Source organism: Mobula birostris, chromosome 3, assembly GCF_030028105.1.
Source record: "Mobula birostris isolate sMobBir1 chromosome 3, sMobBir1.hap1, whole genome shotgun sequence".
Classification (NCBI taxonomy): domain Eukaryota; kingdom Metazoa; phylum Chordata; class Chondrichthyes; order Myliobatiformes; family Myliobatidae; genus Mobula; species Mobula birostris.
Genome location: NC_092372.1, coordinates 164,980,985 through 164,999,858, shown reverse-complemented (window position 1 = coordinate 164,999,858; position 18,874 = coordinate 164,980,985). Strand labels below are relative to the sequence as shown.

Genomic DNA, 18,874 nt, shown 5'->3' with positions numbered 1-18,874 from the left:
TACATTTTGTGTGAGTAACTATCTACTCACACAGAGGATTGATAATTTTACTCACACAGGTGGTCAAACACTTAGACACAAAGGATTGTCTAATTGGACAAAGAAGATAGTCAGAATCAGATATATTATCACTGACATGTCATGAAATTTGTTGTTTTGCAGCAGCAGTACAGTTCTGCACATTAAAAAAATTGAAAGGTATGGTAAGAAATACAAAATAAATAAATGAAAGGTGCGAAATGGGAGAAACTTAGTGCAGTAGCATTCATGGACCCTTCAGAAAACTGATGGTGGAGGGGAAGAAACTGTTCCTAAAACATTAAGTGGGAGTCTTCAGGGCCCTGCACCTCCTACCTGATGGTAATAATGAAAAGAGGACATGGGTGGGGGGGTCCTTAAAGATTGACGTGGAAATACTAGCACAACTGATAATCTTGAACTGCACTGTCTGTATCACCAACATAGTTGAAGCAGCAGAGTGACTGAACTGAATAACATAGTATTCCTGGATCTTTTCTCATTAAACCCAGCCCTTTGGGGTGGTCCAGTAATGAACAGCCAGTGTCTTACAGCTCCAACAGCCATATTTTAATGGTGCCCCTGGCGCTGGCCTTGTGGATTCTGTGCATTCTCCATGGGACCATGGGTTTCCCCCGGCTGATTTCACTCGTCAAAGATATAAAACCATAAGATATAGGAGCAGAATTAGGCCATTTAGCCCATCAAGTGTGCTCTGCTATTTCATCATGGCTGGTCCAATTTTCCTCTCAGTCCCAGTCTCCTGTCTTTTCCCTGTATCCCCTCATGCCCTGACCAGTCAAGAATCTATCAACCTCAGCCTTATATATACATAAAGACTTGGCCTCCACAGCTGCCTGTGGCAAAGAATTTCACAGAATCATCGCTTTCTGGTTAAAGAAATTCCTCCTCATCTCCGTTCTAAATGAATGCCCCTCTATTCAGGGGCTGTGTCCTCTGGTCTTAGGCTCTCATACCATAGTTAACATCCTCTCCACATCCACTCTATCAAGGCCTTTCACCATTTGATAAGTTTCAATGAGGTCACCCCTCATTCTTCTGAATTCTAGCAAATACATGCCCAGAGCCATCAAACACTCTTCACATGACAAGCTGTTCAATCCTGGATCCTTCAATATGAAAGTTGGAAGACTAATTGGCCACCATGAATTGTTCCTTGTTCTGGTGGCTTATGGAACTGATGGGAACATGGAGAGAACAAGTGACTGAGTGGGTACATACTCAATGTGTCGAATGGCCTCCATCTATGTTATAAAGAAAAGTGCAAAAAATTTGCTGCTTTCTCTACTATTCCATTCCATTCTTTGTGGAAAAAGTGCATTCTGTCTCTCTAACTTTAAAATCATGTGCTCTGGTGTTTGACATTTCTACTCCAGGGAAAAATTCTGACCATCCACCCTATCCCTCTCAAAATTAAAAAAAAACCTCAACGTTGAGTTTGAGATCGTGGATACCAGATTGCGGCCAATAAATAGAAGTTAGGTTTAAGCAAAGTGGCCATTGTGGGAGCAGAAAAAAAGCAGAGTGGGGAGCTGAGGTTTTGGCTCAGAAGGCTTCAGTGAGAAGAGGCAGAGCCTTGTTTGGGGTTTATCAGTGCCTAGCTGGAGCAGTGAGAATCAATCCTAGGGTAGGGGTGTCCTCCTCTTGCATGACATGAGAGATCTGGGAGAGCTCAGTGTTCCTGATTGTTACGTCGGTGAAAAGTGCACCTGGGTGCAGCTCGTAACAGACGGTGTAAGGGAGCTGGAGCTGGAGCTGGATGAACAATGAATCATAGATAGGAGCTACAGGAGGCAGTTACACTGCTGGAGGCAGGTAGTTGGGTAACTGTCTGGAGAGAGAAAGGGATCAGACAGACAGTTCAGTGTACCACACAATGAGGGAACTCAGCAGGTTAGGCTGCATCTATGGAAAAGAGTGAACAGTCAACATTTTGGGCTGAGACACTTCTTCTAGACTGAGAAGGAAGGGGGAAGATACCTGAATAAAAAGATGGGGGGAGGAGAAAGAGGCTAGCTGGAAGGTGATAGATGAAGCCAGGTGGGTGGGAAAGGTCAAGGGCTGGAGAAGAAAGAATCAAATAGGTAAGTCAAGTGGACAATAGGACAAAGGGAGGGAGGAAGGGACCCAGGGGGAAGTAATAGGCAGGTGAGAAGAAACAAGTGGTCAGAATGGGGAATGGGTGGGGGGGGGTGTTGGAAGTCGTTCACCATTAGGAGATATTGATATTCATGCCATCAGGGTAGAGGGTACCCAGATAGATTATAAGCTGTTGCTCTTTCACCCTGAGGGTGACCTCATCTTGGCACGAGGACTATTTGGGGCCCTGAATGGAGGTGAGGGAGGAGGTGTATTGGCAGGTTTAGCACTCAGGCCTCTTGCAGGGATAAGAGCCTGGCAGGAGAGAGGTGGGGAGGGATGAATGGTCAAGGGAATCACGGAGGAAGTGATCCCTGCAGAAAGTGGGGGGGGGGGGGGAGGTAGGTAAATATGTGCTTGGTGGTAGGATCTCTTTGGGGAAGGCGGAAGGTGTGAAGGATAATGTGTTGGATAATGTGAGGATTATGTGTAATGGCATGAGGGACTATTTCAGTAGTGTGAAGATGAGGTGAGCACAGAACCCCTACAGTTGTTCCCCTCGATAGCATGTACACCACCGTTTTAGATACTGTTGGGGAGGGGCATCCAACCAAAGGAAAGCCATAGCAACCAGGTCTCTGGCACTGAGAAAGGCTCTGTGGCTCAAAAGGAAATGAAGAGAAGAGCACTGGTGGATACAGACCATAAGTAAGAGCAAAAGACATAAGAGCAGAATTAGGCCATCTGGCCATTCGAGTCTGCTCCGCCATTCAATCATGGCTGATCCTTTTTTTTCTCTCCTCCTCAACCCCAGTTCCCGGCTTTCTCCCCGTAACCTTTGATGCCATGTCCAATCAAGAACCTATCAATCTCTGCCTTAAATACACCCAACGACCTGGCCTCCACAGCTGCATGTGGCAACAAATTCCACAAATTCACCACCCTTTGGCTAAAGAAATTTCTCCGCATCTTTGTTTTGAAAGGGTGCTCCTCTATCCTGAGGCTGTTCCCTCTTGTGCTAGACTCTCCCACCACAGGAAACATTCTTTCCACATCTACTCTGTCTAGGCCTTTCAACATTCGAAAGGTTTCAATGAGCTTCCCCCCTCATCCTTCTGAATTCCAGTGAGATCCAGGTTCCTTGTATGATAACCCTTTCATTCCTAGAATCACATAGTTAGGGGAGCAGACAGGAGATTCTGTGGATGTGAAAGGGACTCTCGGATAGACCATTGCCTCCACATGCTTCAAACTAACTTCTCTTTATTGGCCCATGGTATGTTATTAATAACCCAAGCAATCTTCCGCTTCGCAGACAAGTCCTGACAGACCCTGCTCACTTTTTAAAACTGACACACAAAATCCACAAGGAACTGTCTCCAACTTTCTCCATAATCTCCCACTCCTCAGACAAGGGTGTAAATAGTTAATATGAGCAGGTAGAGGTACAAGGTGAATTCGAGGAAAGTAGAGTGTTGTTATCAGGGGTGGATTTTTTTTTTTACGTAAAGTGAGGTGAGTGCTTGGAATGCACTGCCAGGGTGGTGGTAGACGTGGAAACATTAGCGAGGGTTAAGAAACTCTTAGATCGACACAAGGATGAAATAAAAATTGAGAGCTTTTTGTGAGAGAAGTGTTAAATTTACCTTGGCACATCATGAGCCGAAGGGCCTGTACTATACTTTACTGGTCTATGTTCTATCAAGTCTCCTTTCAGCCTCCAAAGCTCTGGGGAGAACAACCCAAGTTTGTCCAATCTTTCCTTGTAGTTTATAGCCTGTAATCCAGACAGCGTCCTGGTAAATCTCCTCTGTGGTCTGACGAAAATTTTAAGTTGCCACACTTAAACACAATAGCTCTAACAAAGGCAAGCACTGCAGTCACTTGCTTTACCACCTTACCCACTTGCGTAGCCGCTTTTAGTGAATTATGCACATGGACTCTATGGAACCTTCTGTACCTCAATGCTATTAAGGCCCTGCTATTAAATAGAAACATAGAAAATAGGTGCAGGAGTAGGCCATTTAGCCCTTCGAGCCTGCACCGCCATTCGGTATGATCATGGCTGATCATCCAACTCAGAACCCTGTACCTACCTTCTCTCCATACCCACTGATCCCTTTAGCCACAAGGGCCATATCTAACTCCCTCTTAAATATAGCCATTGAACTGACCTCAACTGTTTCCTGTGGCAGAGAATTCCACAGATTCACCACTCTCTGTGTGAAGAAGTTTTTCCTCATCTCGGTCCTAAAAGGCTTCCCCTTTATCCTTAAACCGTGACCCCTCGTTCTGGACTTCCCCAACATTGGGATCAATCTTCCTGCATCTAGCCTGTCCAATCCTTTTAAGATTTTATACGTTTCAATAAGGTCCCCCCTCAATCTTCTAAATTCCAGCAAGTATAAGCCTAGTTGATCCAGTCTTTCATCATATGAAAGTCCTGCCATCCCAAGAATCAATCTTGTGAACCTTCTTTGTACTCCCTCTATGGCAAGAATGTCTTTCCTCAGATTAGGGGACCAAAACTGCACACAATACTCCAGGTGTGGTCTCACCAAGGCCTTGTACAACTGCAGTAGTACCTCCCTGCTCCTGTACTCGAATCCTCTTGCTATGAATGCCAGCATACCATTCGCCTTTTTCACCGCCTGCTGTACCTGCATGCCCACTTTCAATGACTGGTGTATAATGACACCCAGGTCTCGTCGCATCTACCCTTTTCCTAATCGGCCACCATTCAGATGATAATCTGTTTTCCTGTTTTTGCCACCAAAGTGGATAACCTCACATTTATCCACCTTAAATTGCAGCTGCCATGAATTTGTCCACTCACCTAACCTATCCAAGTCACCCTGCATCCTCTTAGCATCCTCCTCACAGCTAACACTGCCACCCAGCTTCATGTCATCCGCAAACTTGGAGATGCTGCATTTAATTCCCTCATCTAAGTCATTAATATATATTGTAAACAACTGGGGTCCCAGCACTGAGCCTTGCGGCACCCCACTAGTCACTGCCTGCCATTCTGAAAAGGTCCTGTATATTCCCACTCTTTGCTTCCTGTCTGCAAACTAATTCTCTATCCACATCAATATCATACCCCCAATACTGTTTGCTTTAAGTTTGCACACTAATCTCCTGTGTGGGACCTTGTCAAAAGCCTTTTGAAAATCCAAGTATACCACATCCACTGGTTCTCCCCTATCCACTCTACTAGTTACATTCTCAAAAAATTCTATGACACTCGTCAGACATGATTTTCCTTTCATAAATCCATGTGTCCGATGATTTCACCGCTTTCCAAATGTGCTGTTATCACATCTTTGATAACTGACTCTAGCATTTTCCCCACCACCGACGTTAGGCTAACCGGTCTATAATTCCCCGGTTTCTCTCTCTCTCCTTTCTTAAAAAGCGGGGTTACATTAGCCACCCTCCAATCCTCAGGAACTAGTCCAGAATCTAAAGAGTTTTGAAAATTTATCACTAATGCATCCACTATTTCTTGGGCTACTTCCTTAAGCACTCTGGGATGCAGACCATCTGGCCCTGGGGATTTATCTGCCTTTAATCCCTTCAGTTTACCTAACACCACTTCCCTAGTAACATGTATTTCCCTCAGTTCCTCCATTCACTAGACCCTCGGTCCCCTACTATTTCCGGAAGATTATTTATGTCCTCCTTAGTGAAGACAGAACCAAAGTAGTTATTCAATTGGTCTGCCATGTCCTTGTTCCCCATGATCAATTCACCTGTTTCTGACTGTAGGGGACCTACATTTGTCTTAACCAATCTTTTTCTTTTCACATATCTATAAAAGCTTTTACAGTCAGTTTTTATGTTCCCTGCCAGTTTTCTCTCATAATCTTTTTTCTCTTTCCTAATTAAGCCCTTTGTCCTCCTCTGCTGGACTCTGAATTTCTCCCAGTCCTCAGGTGAGCCGCTTTTTCTGGCTAATTTGTATGTTTCTTCTTTGTAATTGATACTATCCCTAATTTCCCTTGTCAGCCACGGGTGCACTACCTTCCCTGGATAATTCTTTTGCCAAGCTGGGATGAACAATTGTTGTAGTTCATCCATGTGATCTTTAAATGCTTGCCATTGCATATCCACCGTCAACCCTTTAAGTATCATTTGCCAGTCTATCTTAGCTAATTCACGTCTCATACCTTCAAAGTTACCCTTCTTTAAGTTCAGAACCTTTGTTTCTGAATATACTTTCTCCTTTCATTTGACCTCCCAGAGCGTAAAACCTCACACTTGCCCTGTAAAACTGCCTGCCATCTCTCAGCTCACTTCTGTAACTTATCTATGTTCCCGGTTATTCTTTAATAGACCTTTACCCTCTCCACAGCTCCACCAATCTCTGAATTCAGGTATTCAATATTCTTGACACATTTCTGGAAAAGGCTATTGAATTACACCTTTTCCTTCAATGGTTTGGTTTTCTTAAATGACTACGCTATAGCATTCATAGATCATAGACAGATGACACCTTTCAAAAGCTTGAGCATGAAGCGCAATTTACCACTATTTATAAAAACTGTCATTAATGAAAAAATGCAGGATGCTGAATTCCTGGCAAATGGTAATTTATTAAAGATTTTTTTTTGCCAATCAGCTTGCTTTTAGGAACAATTTAAAGGTACAGTTAGATACTTACAGGCTGGAGTAAATATGCCAGCGAAGTCCCTTGAATTATCACAACTGGTAAGTCAGTTATCTTCACAGCATGGAACAGAGTTTCCACACTGGCCATAATCTGGTCAAAGCGCCCACCAAGTCCACCTAGTACGACCACAGCGTCAACCTAGCCCCAAAAATGACAGATATTTTCATTAATCATTTTTCCTTAACATCTGTCTCCTGCTGTTCTCATCTCGGGTACATAACATACAGACCTAATATTAAACTTTTACATAAAACAAGACTCTAATTTATGATGCCAGAAGCAATGACTTATAGTTCTCAATGGAGAATGCAGCAAGCAATGAAATTCAAATCTGAGCTTCTTTGTGATTTCAAAGGCATAGATTCTAGTCGGTTGTGCAGGTCCTGACTTATTAATGTAATTCTATGATCTAAATGTTTAAATGTACTATAGTAGAAATAATTATTCCTTAGAGATAAATCAACTGTGGGTTTATGAAGTTTGTAATGTGGTTTATGTGAAGCACTTGTTACAGCTAAGCAGAAATTGTACAACACCCTTTATGGGTACAATGCTGCAAAAACATTTCACTTAATGCAAATTCTAATCAAAGGACAGAGTGGATTGTGTGGAAATTTCTAACTTGCTGACCCTCTGTGTTCCTTGCCTGTTGGGCGAGGTGTTCAAAGTGAGTGTTGATTTTCTGGCCCATGGAAAAGATGTTACTGACTAACTGTCAGGACTCAACATCACTTTCAGTCACGAGCCTGACTACTTGGTAGTTGCTCATCTGACCATTACTCATTGTTGAGGTCTGCCCCATACACTCATCACTGACCTACTCACCACTAGTTGTCAAAGTCCATCCATTACACTGGTCGCTGAAATGACCACCACTAACTGTCAAAGTCAATCCTCCACACTGTGCTTCCCAACATCAATAGGAGGTGAAATTTCCCAGCCTTTACATTGGTAAACTTCTTCAGCTCAGTTAGCTGTCTCAATGGCCCCAAGCTGAATGAGACCCCAGATTTTTCTAGAACCCATGGCTCAGTATGGGACACCAGGGGTGGAAGTTGGGGAGAAGAAGACAGTTTGGTTAATGTTGTTCATTGAACACTTTGATGAAGTTCAGGTACTTTGGCCAATAATTAAGACATAAGCTCAATCTTATACATCTTATTTTCATTAAGTTTTTTAAAAACACATGCTTTTTTAAAACTCATGCTACTTTCCAGATGATTGACATGAAAACTCTGCTTCTCAGGTGTGACTGATGCTGTTTTTGGATTACAGTAGTTGCGAAGCAACATAGTCACTTCCCACTAAGAATGGACACAGATGTAGTTACGTCATCATCTGTGAAGCAAAGCTATGGCTTCATAAGACCAGAAGACAAAGGAGCAAAAGTCGGCCATTTGGTCCATCAAGTCTGCTCCACCATTTTATCATGAGCTGATCCATTCTCCCATTTAGTCCCACTCCCCCGCCTTCTCACCATAACCTTTGATGCCCTGGCTACTCAGATACCTATCAATCTCTGCCTTAAATACACCCAATGACTTGGCCTCCACTGCTGCCTGTGGCAACAAATTCCATAGATTCACCACCCTCTGACTAAAAAAATTTCTTCGCATTTCTGTTCTGAATGGGCGCCCTTCTATCCTTAAGTCATGCCCTCTCGTACTAGACTCCCCCATCATGGGAAACAACTTTGCCCCATCAACTCTGTCCATGCCTTTCAACATTCAAAATGCTTCTATGAGGTCTCCCCTCATTCTTCTAAACTCCAAAGGATACAGTCCAAGAGCGGGCAAACGTTCCTCATATGTTAACCCTCTCATTCCCGGAATCATTCTAGTGAATCTTCTCTGTACTCTCTCCAACGTCAGCACATCCTTTCTTAAATAAGGAGACCAAAACTGCCTGCAGTACTCCAAGTGAAGTCTCAGCAGTGCCTTATAGAGCCTCAACATCACATCTCTGCTCCTATACTCTATTCCTCTGGAAATGAATGCCAACATTGCATTCGCCTTCTTCACTACCGACTCAACCTGGAGGTTAACCTTCAGGGTATCCTGTACGAGGACTCCCAAGTCCCGTTGCATCTCAGAACTTTGAATTCTTTCCCCATTTAAATAATAGTCTGCCCATTTATTTCTTCTGCCAAAGTGCATAACCATACACTTTCCAACATTGTACTTCATTGGCCACTTCTTTGCCCATTCTTCCAATCTATCCAAGTCTCTCTGCAGACTCTCCGTTTCCTCAGCACTACCGGCCCCTCCACCTATCTTTGTATCGTCAGCAAACTTAGCCACAAAGCCATCTATTCCATAATCCAAATCGTTGATGTACAATGTAAAAAGAAGCGGCCCCAACACGGACCCCTGTGGAACACCACTGGTAACTGGCAGCCAACCAGAATAGGATCCCTTTATTCCCACTCTCTGTTTCCTGCCAATCAGCCAACGCTCTATCCACGTATGTAACTTTCCCGTAATTCCATGGGCTCTTATCTTGTTAAGTAGCCTCATGTGTGGCACCTTGTCAAAGGCCTTCTGAAAATGCAAATATACAACATCCACTGCATCTCTCTTGTCTAGCCTACTGGTAATTTCCTCAAAAAATTGTAATAGGTTTGTCAGGCAGGATTTTCCTTTAAGGAATCCATGATGAGTTCTGCCTATCTTGTCATATGCCTCCAGGTACTCTGTAACGTTATCCTTGACAATCGACTCCAACAACAACTTCCCAACCACCAATGTCAAGCTAACAGGTCTATAATTTCCTTTTTGCTTCCTTGCCCCCTTCTTAAATAGCAGAGTGACATTTGCAATCTTCCAGTCCTCCGGAACCATGCCAGAATCTATCGACTTTTGAAAGATCATCGCTAATGCCTCCGCAATCTCCACAGCTACTCCCTTCAGAACACGAGGGTGCATTTCATCTGATCCGGGAGATTTATCTACCTTTAGACTATTCAGCTTTCTGAGTCTACAAGCATGGAGTGAGTGGGGTCATGTGATCTTCCCATCACTGCAATTCTGATCAAGCAGATGAACCTCAAACAACTGTCAACAAGAAGCCCTACTTTGGAAACTCTCCAATCAGCTTTGACAGCAAATAGAACCCTCTTCTAAGTTTTACCACTGTTAAAGAGGATAGTTTCTTTAAATGTTGTTGAGTGACTCTGACATGAAGAATCAAACGTAAACTATTAAAAGAATTGTTTAAATACATACAATATGATCAACCAAAGTACTTAAAACCATTAACTTAATAACATAAAACAAATTCTAAACATTTCATTAAAAATAAGGAACTTACCTTTATTCTCAGGAGCCTAAATGAGCTCTTGCATCCAGCACCAGAAAGATTTAGAAAGATAATGTAGTACCATTGTTGAGTATATTTGGGGCTCCTATTTGGTTACTTGCTTGAAAATCTCAGTCTCGGTGATGTTTACCAACAATACCTGGATCTGTGTAATTGGCATTGAATGAACTCTTACTCTGAATTAAAATACTAGCCTGTGGGAAATTCCTTCAAACTTTACAAGCCCTTTGTTCATGTTGCATGTGTTCCATATGTTGTATTTATAGTCTGAATTAAATAAATACTGCTGCAATTTTTATCTAGTTATTCCGGTTATTTTAACAACTGAATTTAATGCTTCCCTCAATCTTCTGTCAACCAGAGAAAATAGATTTAATTCTGTGAACATATCTTCACAACTTCCTCCCCAAAGCCCTTTGGATCTCTGAACCTTTTTTAATGTAGTCCCCAGCAATTATATCACCCACGTTTATGGTATGCAGCCACCAATACTAAGCAATTTTCCATATCCTCCTTCCATTACCCTAGACATCAATTATAAAGGCACCACTTATACATATTAAGCACTTTGACTATTTTGGGCAATTCAATAAGCTTTTTGCACCTTAAAGTGTGATTATCTTAATTATGTAATCTTCTCCAGCTAATGTATTAAAAGCTCCACTGATTTCAGTCAAATTGAAGTATTTAATAAATGTATTTCAGCTGTGCTGCTAACTGGCTATCTAGTGTATTAGAGCAGTGACTCTGCATTGTAGTGTAGCCAGACAGCACTGATTGTTTCAGGATAGTGTAGGAGTGACTAACATGAATGCATGCATTTACAGGGTATAAGGGTTCAATTTCTGTTGTCCTATCTCATCACACACGAATACTGATGGCTCCCACATGAGTAAATTAAAAGCTTGAAAATTGAGCTCTGCTGCAGTTTTAGCTGAGGCACTGAAGTGCACATGAGAATGTTCCTATTCTCCACTTTTCAGTTTTGTTGTCAACCATTTACACAAAGCAAATAATGTTAATACATCCTATCTTTATAGGGTGGTGATATGATGTCACCACTTGTCAGTTATTCAACAACTGCAGTAAAATTTAATAAACTAAATGATTTTTCTCTTGAGCTTAGGTATGAAGTTCTAAAGATTTGCTACCTACTGAATGAAGAAATCTCATTTCACCTTTCTCTTGAATAGCTTTTTTTTTAAATTTTGAGACTGTGACTGCTGATTGTAAATATCCCAACTGCATCCTCTCTGTCAGGGCCCACAATAATGTTGTACATTTCAATGAGATAATTTCTCTTGTTTTAAAACTCAAGAGAATACAGGACCAGACGATTGAATCTAGCCTCATGCAACAAACCTGCTATCTCTGGAATAAATCTTGTGAACCTTCACTGCATTTGCTCTATTGCAAATATAGCCTTCTTAGGTTAGGGAGACCATTTCTGCACACAATACTCCAGATGTGATCTCTCCAGGGTTCTATCTAATTGGAGCAGTGCGTCACTACTTTTGTATTCAAATCTTCTCCCAACAAAGGCAAATGCACCATTCATCTTTGTTATTGTTGCTGTACGTTAACATTCAGTAAACTTTATGCAACAGCACCCTAATCTCTCTGAACACCAACGGCTTTCAATCTCTCAGCATTAAAAAAAAATCAACTTCCATATTTTTTAACCAGAGTGGTTCTTCCACATCTATGACCAAAGTTCAAAGTAAGTTTATTATCAAAGTACATATATGTCACTACAAACAACCCTGAGATTTATTTTCTAGTGGGCATACTTTATAAATCCAGAAGAAAATAGTAACCATAATAGAATCAATGAAAAACCACAACAACTGGGTGTTCAATCGGTGTGCAAAAGACAATAAACTGCGCACATACAAAAAAAGAAAGGATTAAAAAATGATTAAAAATAAGCAATAAATATCAAGAATGTCAGATGAAGAGTTCTTCAAAGTGAGTCCATAAGTCGTGGGAACATTCAAGTGATGTTGAGTGAAGTTATCCCATTTAGTTCAAGTGCTTGATGGTTGAGGGGTAAGAACTGTTTCTGAACCTGGTGGTGTGGGTCTTGAGGATCCTGTACCACCTTCTTGATGGCAGCAGCGAGAAGAGAGCATGATCTGGGTGCAGGGGTTCCTGATAATGGATGCTGCGTCCCTGTGCCAACGCTCCATGCAGATGTGCTCAATAGTGGAGAGGGCTTTACCTGTGATGAACTGGGCCATATCCACTACCTCTTATAGGATTTTCCATTCAAGAGCATTGGCGTTTCCATATCAGGCCACAATGCGACCAGTCAGCGCACTCTCTAGTACACACCAATAGAAGTTTGTCAAAGTTTTAGATATCATGCCAAATGTTCACAAACTCCTAAGGAAGGAATGATAACACTGAGAGATTTAATGTTGCTGACTCTCTCGACCCCTGAGCCTCCTATGAGGAATGGCTCACGGAACTCTAGTTTTCTCCTCCTGAAGTCATTAATCAGCTGCTTGCTCTTGTTGACACTGAGTAACTGGCTGTCGTTGTGGCACCATTCATCCAGATTTTCAATTTCCCTCCAATCCATTGATTAGTCACCATCTTTGATTTTACTGCAGCAGTGGTGTCATCAGCAAATTTGAATATAGCATTGGAGCCGTGCTTAGCCACACAGTCATTAGTGCAAAGTGAGTAGAGCAGGGGGCTAAGCACGCTGCCCTGTGGTGCACCTGTGTTGATGAGGGATATTGCTGCCAATCCAAACTGACTAGTGTCTGCAAGTGAGGAAATCGAGGATCCAATTGCACAAGGAGGTATTGAGGGCAAGGTCTTGAAGCTTATTGGATAGTTTTGAGGGGATTACAGTATTGAATGCCGAGCGGTAGTCAATAAAGAACAGACTTTGTTGTCCAGATGTTCCAGGGTTGAGTGAAGAGCCAATGTGATGGCATCTGCTATGGACCTGTTATGCCAGAAGGCAAATTGGGGTGGATCAATGTTATTTCTCAGGCAGGAGTTGATACATTTCATCACCAACCTCTCAAAACACTTCATCCCTGTGGATGAAAGTGCTACTGAACGACAGTCTTTGAGGCAGGTTACCACATTCTCCTAAGGCACCAGTATCACTGAAGCCTGCTTGAAGCAGGTGGTACCTCAGACTGCCAAAGTGAGAGGGTAAAGAGCTCAGTGAACACTCCAGCCAGTAGATCAGCACAGGTCTTTAGTACCTGGCCAGGTACCCCGCCAGGGCAGAATGTTTTTTATAGGTTCACCCTCCAGAAGGCTGCTCGCCCATTGGCCTCAGAGACTGAAATCACAGGATCATTGGGGACCGTGGGAGTTTGTGATGGTTCCTCCATGTTTTGATGGTCAAAGCAAGCATAGAAGGCATGGAGCTCATCTGGAAGCAAAACCCTGGTGTTGCTAATGTTCTTTAGTTTTACTTTATAAGACATGATAGCACTGAAACCTGGCCCAACTGTCAAGTATATTTGTTGATTCAAGTTTTGATGGGAATTGCCATTTCACCCATGAGATGGCTTTCTGGAAATCATACTTTCTTGGGTGCCAGATTTGAGAGTCTCTGATCTGGCTCTCATCCAAGGTTTCAGGTTGGAGAAAACTCTTAATGATTTTGTGGAGACACACTTGTCTACAACTGCTTTTATAAAGTCTGTGACAACCATGGGGTATTCATTCAGATCGACAGACGAGTCCTTGAGCACAACCCAGTCCACTGACTCGAAGCAATCCCATTGCCTCCCTCTGCATCCCACAACTATTTCTTTGTTGTCTTAATCACTAACCTTTTGCTATCCCCCTAAAACTACACTGCATTCTTCTCACATTCCACAATGCCATCTGGTTTGGTATCTTTGGTAAACTTGAAAAAACAAATTGACCAGGTTATTGAGATAGATTGTGAATAACTGGGATAGTCATTGTTGACCTTTTACACGGGGAGCTATGGCTCTCCAGTCATTATATTCAAACTGAGACTGGGAATAACATGGTGATTGGGCAGGAAAGTGATCGTGAGGCAAAATATCAAATGTGCTCCCAGTAAATGACAGGATAGGTTTATGGGATCATGCTCTAGCTTACCTGTTATGTACAGGATAAACATCACTTCATAATTCATTTATCCCAATTTTACTTTATTTATCCAGTATCATCACGGCCTCTGGGATATAACATTGAATGTTTGAGCTCAAACTTAAACAAGTTTACTAAATTGTTCTAAGTTTGCTTGTTAGTACACAACCAAACAGAAAACTGAATAATCCCTAACTTGCATCTAGCCTAAAAGACCATAGATATGTGAGCAGAATTAGGCCATTTGGCCCATCGAGTCTGATTAAGGGCAGATTGTGTCTAACAAGCCTGATAGAGTTCTTTGAGGAGCTGACCAGGCATATAGATGAGGGTAGTGCAGTGGATGTGATCTATATGGATTTTAGTAAGGCATTTGACAAGGTTCCACACAGTAGACTTATTCAGAAAGTTAAAAGGCATGGGATCCAGGCAAGTTTGGCCAGGTGGATTCAGAATTGGCTTGCCTGCAGAAGGCAGAGGGTGGTGTTGGAGGGAGTACATTCAGATTGGAGGATTGTGACTAGTGGTGTCCCACAAGGATCTGTTCTGGGACCTCTATTTTTCGTGATTTTTATTAACGACCTGGATGTGGGGTAGAAGGGTGGGTTGGCAAGTTTGCAGACGACACAAAGGTTGGTGGTATTGTAGATAGTGTAGAGGATTGTCAAAGATTGCAGAGAGACATTGATAGGATGCAGAAGTGGGCTGAGAAGTGGCAGAAGGAGTTCAACCTGGAGAAGTGTGAGGTGGTACACTTTGGAAGGACAAACTCCAAGGCAGAGTACAAAGTAAATCGCAGGATACTTGGTAGTGTGGAGGAGCAGAGGGATCTCGGGGTACATGTCCACAGATCCCTGAAAGTTGCCTCACAGATGGATAGGGTAGTTAAGAAAGCTTTTGGAGTGTTAGCTTTCATAAGTCAAGGGATAAGAGTTTAAGAGTCGCGATGTAATGATGCAGCTCTATAAAACTCTGGTTAGGCCACACTTGGAGTACTGTGTCCAGTTCTGGTCACCTCACTATAGGAAGGATGTGGAAGCATTGGAAAGGGTACAGAGGAGATTTACCAAGATGCTGCCTGGTTTAGAAAGTATGCATTATGATCAGAGATTAAGGGAGCTAGGGCTTTACTCTTTGGAGAGAAGGAGGATGAGAGGAGACATGATAGAGGTGTACAAGATAATAAGAGGAATAGATAGAGTGGATAGCCAGCGCCTCTTCCCCAGGGCACCACTGCTCAATACAAGAGGACATGGCTTTAAGGTAAGGGGTGGGAAGTTCAAGGGGGACATTAGACGAAGGTCTTTTTTTACTCAGACAGTGGTTGGTGCGTGGAATGCACTGCCTGAGTCAGTGGTGGAGGCAGATAGACTAGTGAAGTTTAAGAGACTATTAGACAGGTATATGGAGGAATCTAAGGTGGGGGCTTATATGGGAAGCAGGGTTTGAGGGTCAGCACAACATTGTGGGCCAAAGGGCCTGTACTATGCTGTACTATTCTATGTTCTATGATCCATTTCACCATGGCTGATTCACCTTTCCTCTCAGCCCCAGTCTCCTGCCTTCTCCCTGAATTCCTTTATGGCCTGATTAATCAAGAATCTATCAACCTGTACCTTAAGTATACCAAAGAACCTGGTCTCCACAGCTGCCTGTAGCAACAAATTCCACAGATTCGCCACCTTCTAGCTAAAGAAATTCCTCCTCATCTCCATTCTAAAAGGACATCCCTCTATTCTGAGGCTGTGTCCTCTTGTCTCAGACTCCTCCACCATTGGAAACATTCTCTCTGCATCCACTCTATCGAGGTCTTTCAACATTCGATATGTTTCAATATGATCATCCCTCATTCTTCTGAATCCAGGAAGTACAGACCCAGAGCCATCAAACGCTCTTCATACGACAAGCCTTTCAATTCCGGAATCAAATTAATCTTTCTAATGGTTATTGTTCAGGTTTTGTTTTAGGCCAAATATTGCAGATGCTGCAGACTGCATTTAAAACAGAAATGCTGGAAATGTTCAGTTGGGCAGATAGTATCAGCAGGTAGAGAAGCTGCTCCTGCTTCAGGTGCAAAAGGTTCAAACATTTCCAAGTTTGAAGATGCAAAATATTGAGGAGGGAAGGAAACAGTAAAAGGAAGGTCTATGACAGAGGGAAGGGTGGAGAAATAATTAAAAGAATGACAGTGCTCAAGGAAAAGGGGATGGTAAAAGGACCATACTAATCAATAAAGGTGTCAAACAAGTCACCATCGGCATACGTGAACTACGATCTGGAATTATTGCAGTCACTGCTAAATTAAGATGGCTGTAATGTGCTGATTGAAAGTTGAGATCCTTTTCATTAATTTCATTGAGCTTCTATGGAACAGTGATGAAAGCTGGGTATAAAGTGTTCAGCAGGTTGTGTGACAGATAATTAAAGCAACACAGTGGGCAGAACCTCTGGATAGCATACAAGTACCCACGCTCTATATATTAACCCTAGCCCTGAGAAAATAGTGGAGACCGCATACAAACAGTGAACACAGTACAGGCAATGCCAAAAGTTACTGATACAATGGTGAATTTCCCATAATGGTTGGATTTAAGTCATTTTCCCAGCACTTAGCTAACAGTGATAGGGAACAAGCTTAAAATGGAAAAAAATGTTGATTGATATAAATGCAGAATATTATCAACAAATAAACTCAGCATAAAACAAAATCTGCCTAAGAAAAATGAAGTAAATAAGCTTTAACTGGTTTTGCACTAGTTTTAAAATAAATGCTTTTATGAAGTATATAAAAAAATTATAAGCACTTTTAATTTGTGAAATCTTGTAAAAAGCGTAGAATTGATACGACAAGGGAAAATCAGGACCTGGTGAAGGATCTCAGCCTAAAATGTTGACTGTTTACTCTCTTCCATAGATGCTGCCTGGACTGCTGAGTTCCTCCAGCATTTTGTATATGTTGCTTAGAATTCTTACTGATTAGATTGAGGGACAGTTCATGTACTGGGTCCAGTTCCCCTACCCCATGGAGTAAACCTTTTAATTCTCACTCCACAAACATCTCACAAAACCAGAAGTAAAATACAATTGCCTTTTCTCTCCCCATAGACTACTGATTAGCTTTACTCGACCACTCAACAGAACTATACAATCCATTACAGAATAAAAGATACTGCATTGATTCTATTATCCATTTCAATTCCTGTAAAAGTACCTAACTTTAGAAACATAGAAACATAGAAAACCTACAGCACAATACAGGCCTTTTGGCCTGCAAAGCTGTGCCGAACATGTCCTTACCTTAGAACTACCTAGGCTTACCCATAGCCCTCTATTTTTCTAAGCTCATGTATCTGTCCAGGAGTCTCTTAAAAGACCCTATCATTTCTGCCTCCACCACCGCCGCCGGCAGCCCATTCCACGCACTCACCACTCTCTGCATAAAAAAGTTACCTCTGACATCTCCTCTGTAACTACTTCCAAGCACCTTAAAACTATGCCCTCTTGTGCTAGCCATTTCAGCCCTGGGAAAGGCCTCTGACTATCCACATGATCAAATCCTCTCATTATCTTGTACACCTCCATCAGGTCACCTCTCATCCTCCGTCATTCCAAGAAGAAAAGACTGATTTCACTCAACCTATTCTCATAAAGAATGCTCCCCAATCCAGGCAATATCCTTGTAAATCTCCTCTGCGGATTTTCTCAGATTTTTAAAAAACATGGCGGTACTATTACATCTCTATCGGTGAATAAAGCATTTACATAACATATCGTATTGGAATTAATTACTTAGCTATGCAGTTGGACTGAATATATTTGAAAAAAATGGTGCTTTGAGATGGACCTATATTCTGTAAACAGGCATAGTCACTAAGGGATATTTAGTTACAAAATTTCACAGGAACAGCTATAATCATTTGTACATGCATTTCTGCAATCACTAATCCTTCTACATCCAAGGAATGCACATACAGATTCTAATGGAGATAACCATCATGACTAGGTACACAGCGAGGTCAGTTTTAATCACAAGGGAAATTTATGTTTGGACATTATCTACCTATTTTTCTGTGAATATTAATGTGTCACATCAATAGTTGAAAGAAACAAAGCTCCTAAGGCCTAGAGATGCTGCCTGGCCTGCTGCGTTCACCAGCAACTTTGATGTGTGAAAGCTCCTAAGTAATTTCTTTTAAATACATGCTTTGGGATACTTCAATAAAAGCAGCATTCGCTATTCCGATCCGTGTGTCCTTAAAGATTCAGTTCTTGAATTTGAACCCAACATTGCAATGAATTGAATAAAATCATTTCCAACAAACTGATTAGTCTGAAACACAGGATATTCTGCAGATTCTGCAGAGAAACACACACAAAATGCTGGAGGAACTCAGCAAGGATCTCATCCTGAAAGAAATTCTGTTTACTCCTCTCCATAGAAGCTGCCTGACTTGCTGAGTTTCTCCATTTTGTGTGTGAAACTGGTAAATCTTTCCTTGTATTAATAAACACTTCAAATATTCACATCTAAAAAGGGTGACCAATACAAGACTGAAGGTGTTTATATTTGATTGCAGGCAGTATACTAAATAAGGTAGATGATCTTGTAGCACGGTTAGAAATTTGCAGGTGGGAGTCATGACTGAAAAACAATTGTAGTTGGGAGCT

General features: G+C 42.0%; 1 protein-coding gene across 7 annotated transcripts in view; it reads right to left on the bottom strand.

The window, feature by feature from the left end:
* Positions 1 to 18,874, bottom strand: part of tpk1 (thiamin pyrophosphokinase 1) — a 382,918-nt gene that overhangs the window by 167,404 nt on the left and 196,640 nt on the right. For all 7 annotated transcript variants that reach the window (XM_072253602.1, XM_072253601.1, XM_072253605.1 and 4 more), the window contains one exon: positions 6,785 to 6,931. In XM_072253602.1, coding sequence (XP_072109703.1) covers positions 6,785 to 6,931 — 147 coding nt within the window. The remainder of the gene's footprint in view (positions 1 to 6,784; positions 6,932 to 18,874) is intronic.